The sequence below is a fragment of the Conger conger genome, chromosome 10, assembly GCF_963514075.1.
Source record: "Conger conger chromosome 10, fConCon1.1, whole genome shotgun sequence".
Classification (NCBI taxonomy): domain Eukaryota; kingdom Metazoa; phylum Chordata; class Actinopteri; order Anguilliformes; family Congridae; genus Conger; species Conger conger.
Genome location: NC_083769.1, coordinates 47694663 through 47699662, shown reverse-complemented (window position 1 = coordinate 47699662; position 5000 = coordinate 47694663). Strand labels below are relative to the sequence as shown.

Genomic DNA, 5000 nt, shown 5'->3' with positions numbered 1-5000 from the left:
CACAACAGGGAGAGGGCTAAAAGGGGCCGGGTTTGATGAAGTGTTGGATGAGGATTATTCATCTGCTGTGGAGAGGAGGTGGGGGGGGGTGAGAGGGGCCCTTCTGCACCTGTTCGAGGGACACCTGGTCGCTGCCTGGGCCCCGGAGCAGATTGGGGGGGGACGCAGGTCAGCGCAGGGTCACCGGCGACGGGACAGGTGAGCAGACACCTGCGCCACCACCTGCGCCCGCTCCGAAAACCCCCCCTCCCCCTTCCCCCCGCCCCGAAACCACAGGGTCATTCATCAGCCCCTGTCCCCCCCCGCCGTACACTCACAGGGAAACTCCACGCCCGGGCCACAATATTAATGCTCTGCCCCTCCAGTCACAAACTCATTTTCATCCCCGCGCATCCCTTATTTCACCAGGAAGTCCCGCTCAAATCGAGAGGGACCCGATCACTATGAACCGCAGGCTCAAGCTAAAAAGCGCACATCGACCACGTCACTGCACCCCCCTCAATCCCCGGGGTGACTTTAACAGGCACAGACACGCTCTTTTGGTGCCCACCCCATGCATGTGGCTAGGCTAACGTGATGGCATCATGTGGCTCTGCTCTGATGTCATCTCTGATGTCATCATGTTGGCCCGAGCCACATTCAGGTCTTCATCCGCGTCAGCCATCTTCTGCCACCGTCTCCGGCCCAGAACGAGCCAATTACACCACTAACTGATTTCTCAATCATTTTGCCACCTTCGCTTGTTAAAGTGCCTTCAGAGCTAATTTCTTTCACATATAATCTTAGCGCACAGGACAAAAAAAAAAAAAAAAAGATTCCATTTTGCATAATTTAAGAGATTAAAAAAAACTAACTCTGTCTGCGCTGGGAAAGATGAATTAATTTTCCAATGAGCTTGATACTGATCACCTGGCACTTCTCCCGGTCCGGCCCCTCCCCTGACGGGCGCTGCCTGGCGCCCAGTGCAGGCCCCGCCCTCAGACTCCCCACAGGAACTCCTTCTCACCCACACAGGAACTCACTTGTCGGGCTTGCCCGGGACCAGTAGCCGGAGGCGGCACCGGTTGGCGCACTGGATCTCCTCCTCTTTGATCCGGATCAGCCTCTGCAGAGCCAGGCACCAGTCCTGCCCCACCGTCGTGTTCAGATTCTGTACACACACACACAGACAATACAGACACACACACACACACACACAGATACACACACACACACATGCACACACGCACAGACACACACACACACACACACACACACACATGCACACACGCACAGACACACACACATGCAGACAATATACACACAAACACACATGCGCACACACACGCAGACAATACACACACAGGCACAAACAGACAATACACACACACACACGCACACGCACACGCATGCACACATGCACAGACACACACACAGAAACACAGACAAACACAGACAAACACAGACGTACGTACACACACGCATACACACACACACGCACGCACACACGCACACAAACACACAGAAACAGAAACACACACATTGACAGGTGTCACAATATTGACAACGTCCTTCCTATTATGTGTACTGGGACACTCCTGATCAAGGCTTGAGAAACGAATACCCAGAAACCCTGAGGCTCAGGATTCAGAGAATACGCCCGTTCCACACATTTCTGACAGCTGCCAGTCCTGCACATAAACATTTTCATCGAGTTCCAGACACCTTCCTCTCCTCTTCCCACCGCACGCAGCTACAGTAACGGAGGGGTATTAAGACGTTCTCTGCCGTCAACAATAAGCCGGCACTGATAGATTCTGAGTCTCTTTCATCCCTGAGAGTCTTCAGTCTGTGGAGCGATGATTACCGATTCTCTCACTGTATCTCCCTGCATGAATCATCGACAGAGCGTCGGAGGGTTTCTGCTTGCTCACGCATTCCTCCTCAGCCCTTTGTCTGCAGGCTCCTGCACAAACACCAGTTATGCATCTTTTTACGGCTTTACGTCTCGACGTTTAGCAGAAGCTCCTATCCACAGAGACTTACGCAGATCACACTTTTATGTGCCATCTTTTTTTTTTTTTCGGATGATTATTTCACTGAGGCAATTTCCCTGTGCCGAAGAGAACAAAGGCAGCACTCGGGCAGGGAATTTAACCCGGAACGTTTTCAGCTACAAGCGTAGTTCCCTCCCTACAATGATACGCTGGAGAGGCACCCTGCTGGAACAAGCCACTCAAGCTAGGTTTTGAAATAGCTGGTCGCTGGCTGACCAGCTACCAGCTCAGACAAGCTACCAGCACTAGCTGGTTGACCAGCTCATAATGAGACTAAACCAGCTTATAACCAGTTTGGTCATGCTGGTTGACCAGCTCATAATGAGACTAAACCAGCTTATAACCAGTTTGGCCATCCAGGTTGACCAGCTCATAATGAGACTAAACCAGCTTATAACCAGTTTGGCCATCCAGGTTGACCAGCTCATACCCAGCTAGATCAGTTTATGACCAGCTTGGTCATGCTGGTTGACCAGCTCGGCAGGAGGGCATTGTGAAGCTCCATTCCGGCTTGTGACCATGGCGTTACATGGTGTTACATGGTGTTACACGGTGTTACACGGTGGTACATGGTGTTACATGGTGTTACACGGTGTTACACGGTGTTACATGGTGTTACACAGTGTTACATGGTGTTACACGGCGTTACACGGTGTTACACGGCGTTACATGGCATTACATGGTGTTACACGGTGTTACGTTACATTACATTGTGTTAGTGGCGGTAGCTGTGCTCGCTGGTTTACCTGGTACGCCCCCTGAAGTGTCCCCATGAGCAACGTGATCTCCTCCACAACAGACAGGTCGTGCTGCAGCTCCTGCAGCTCCTGGAAGAGACGAGGAGGACCCAGGAACACCTTCCCTGCAACAGAGTACGCACCTGTGAGCTCACCTCGTTTAATCCCAGTAACACCACACCTGTGAGCTCACCTCGTTTCAGCCCAGTAACACCACACCTGTGAGTTCACCTTGTTTCAGCCCAGTAACACCACACCTGTGAGTTCACCTCATTTCGGCCCAGCAACACAGCACTCACCTGTGGGTTCACCTTGTTTCGGCCCTGCAACAGAGCACGCACGTGTGAGCTTGCCTTGTTTCGGCCCTGTAACAGAGCATGCACCTGTGAGCTCACCTCATTTAATCCCTGTAACACCACACCTGTGAGTTCACCTTGTTTCAGCCCAGTAACACCACACCTATGAATGCACCTCATTTCGGCCCAGCAACACAGCACTCACCTGTGAGCTCACCTTGTTTCGGCCCTGCAACAGAGCATGCACCTGTGAGCTCACCTTGTTTAATCCCTGTAACACCACACCTGTGAGTTCACCTTGTTTCAGCCCAGTAACACCACACCTATGGATACACCTCATTTCGGCCCAGTAACACAGCACTCACCTGTGAGCTCACCTTGTTTCAGCCCTGCAAGAGAGCATGCACCTGTGAGTTAACCTTGTTTCAGCCCAGTAACACCACACCTGTGAGCTCACATCGTTTCAGCCCAGTAACACCACACCTATGAATGCACCTCATTTCGGCCCAGCAACACAGCACTCACCTGTGAGTTCACCTTGTTTTGGCCCTGCAACAGAGCACGCACGTGTGAGCTTGCCTTGTTTCGGCCCTGCAACAGAGCATGCACCTGTGAGCTCACCTCGTTTAATCCCTGTAACACCACACCTGTGAGTCCACCTCATTTAATCCCTGTAACACCACACCTGTGAGTTCACCTTGTTTCAGCCCAGTAACACCACACCTAGGAATGCACCTCATTTCGGCCCAGCAACACAGCACTCACCTGTGAGCTCACCTTGTTTCGGCCCTGCAACAGAGCATGCACCTGTGAGCTCACCTTGTTTCGGCCCTGCAACAGAGTATGCACCTGTGAGCTCACCACGTTTCAGCCCAGTAACACACCTGTGAACTCACCTTGTTTCAGCCCAATAACACCACACCTGTGAGTTCACCTTGTTTCAGCCCAGTAACACCACACCTGTGAGTTCACCTTGTTTCAGCCCAGTAAAACCACACCAATGAATACACCTCATTTCAGCCCAGCAACACAGCACTCACCTGTGAGCTCACCTTGTTTCAGCCCTGCAACAGAGTATGCATCTGTGAGCTCACCTTGTTTCAGCCCTGTAGCACCACATCTGTGAACTCACCTCCTTCCTTTAACCCACCACACTGTTATCAGCCAAACTCTTTTACTTCCTGTACCACACACCTGTGAGCTCACACCTCATCTACTTACTGTTGCTCAACATACTGCTGTGAGCTCAACTCAGAACTTATATAGAAAACAAAAACAGACAAAAACAGACAGGCAGTTCAGAGCAGTTTGTTGTAACCATAGTCTGTTACATCCCAGAAGTACCATAAAGAGAATGAAATATTCATACGAGGCTACGCGCTTCTTCATTTAACTTAAGTAACAAAAAAGCTCCCAAGATCCCAACTTGCATTTTAACCCGAAGCGAAGTCATTACGGAAAACTTCCGTGGCACCCCATTAACGGGGCTGATCGAAGCGTGATGGATCGACCGGCGTTGTTTACGGGCGCCGCGGCGTCTGAACCCCCGACGGGATCGGAATGAAGCCGTTTGACGGACGGACGGACGGCGAGCCGGCCGGCCGGAGCGACGCAGGTGCCTCATTAAACGGCGAAGGCGCCATCGACCCGGCCCGCGTCTCCGACCGCAGCGCTCCCCGCATCGGCAATCCATACCGCCGTTGTCTTTCTCCGATTTTACTGCCCCCCCCTGCTCCTGGGCGTCAGGACATTAATCGCGTAATTAAATTCTGTCGCTGTGACGCACAGCTCTGGGGGGGGGGGGGCGGATTCGGGAACGGCGACCGTCACGCGACGCGCCCGTGGGCCCGCGGCTCAACCGAAGGCGCGCACGCCCCGGCCCTCGCCAATTAAACGAGGTGGGGGGGAATCACAAAAAAGACGCAGCTGAG

General features: G+C 52.6%; 1 protein-coding gene across 9 annotated transcripts in view; it reads right to left on the bottom strand.

Annotated features, from left to right (window-relative positions):
* Positions 1-5000, bottom strand: part of arhgef10lb (Rho guanine nucleotide exchange factor (GEF) 10-like b) — a 131079-nt gene that overhangs the window by 65917 nt on the left and 60162 nt on the right. For 3 of the 9 annotated variants that reach the window (XM_061257623.1, XM_061257621.1, XM_061257624.1), the window contains 7 exons: positions 4110-4133; positions 3835-3858; positions 3595-3660; positions 3275-3298; positions 3073-3138; positions 2783-2898; positions 1023-1150 (listed from right to left, as the gene is read on the bottom strand). In XM_061257623.1, coding sequence (XP_061113607.1) covers positions 1023-1150; positions 2783-2898; positions 3073-3138; positions 3275-3298; positions 3595-3660; positions 3835-3858; positions 4110-4133 — 448 coding nt within the window. Of the gene's footprint in view, positions 1-1022; positions 1151-2782; positions 2899-3072; positions 3139-3194; positions 3207-3274; positions 3317-3594; positions 3661-3834; positions 3859-4109; positions 4134-5000 lie in introns of all 9 variants that reach the window. The other 6 variants (XM_061257627.1, XM_061257628.1, XM_061257629.1 and 3 more) reach the window with 4 other exon arrangements.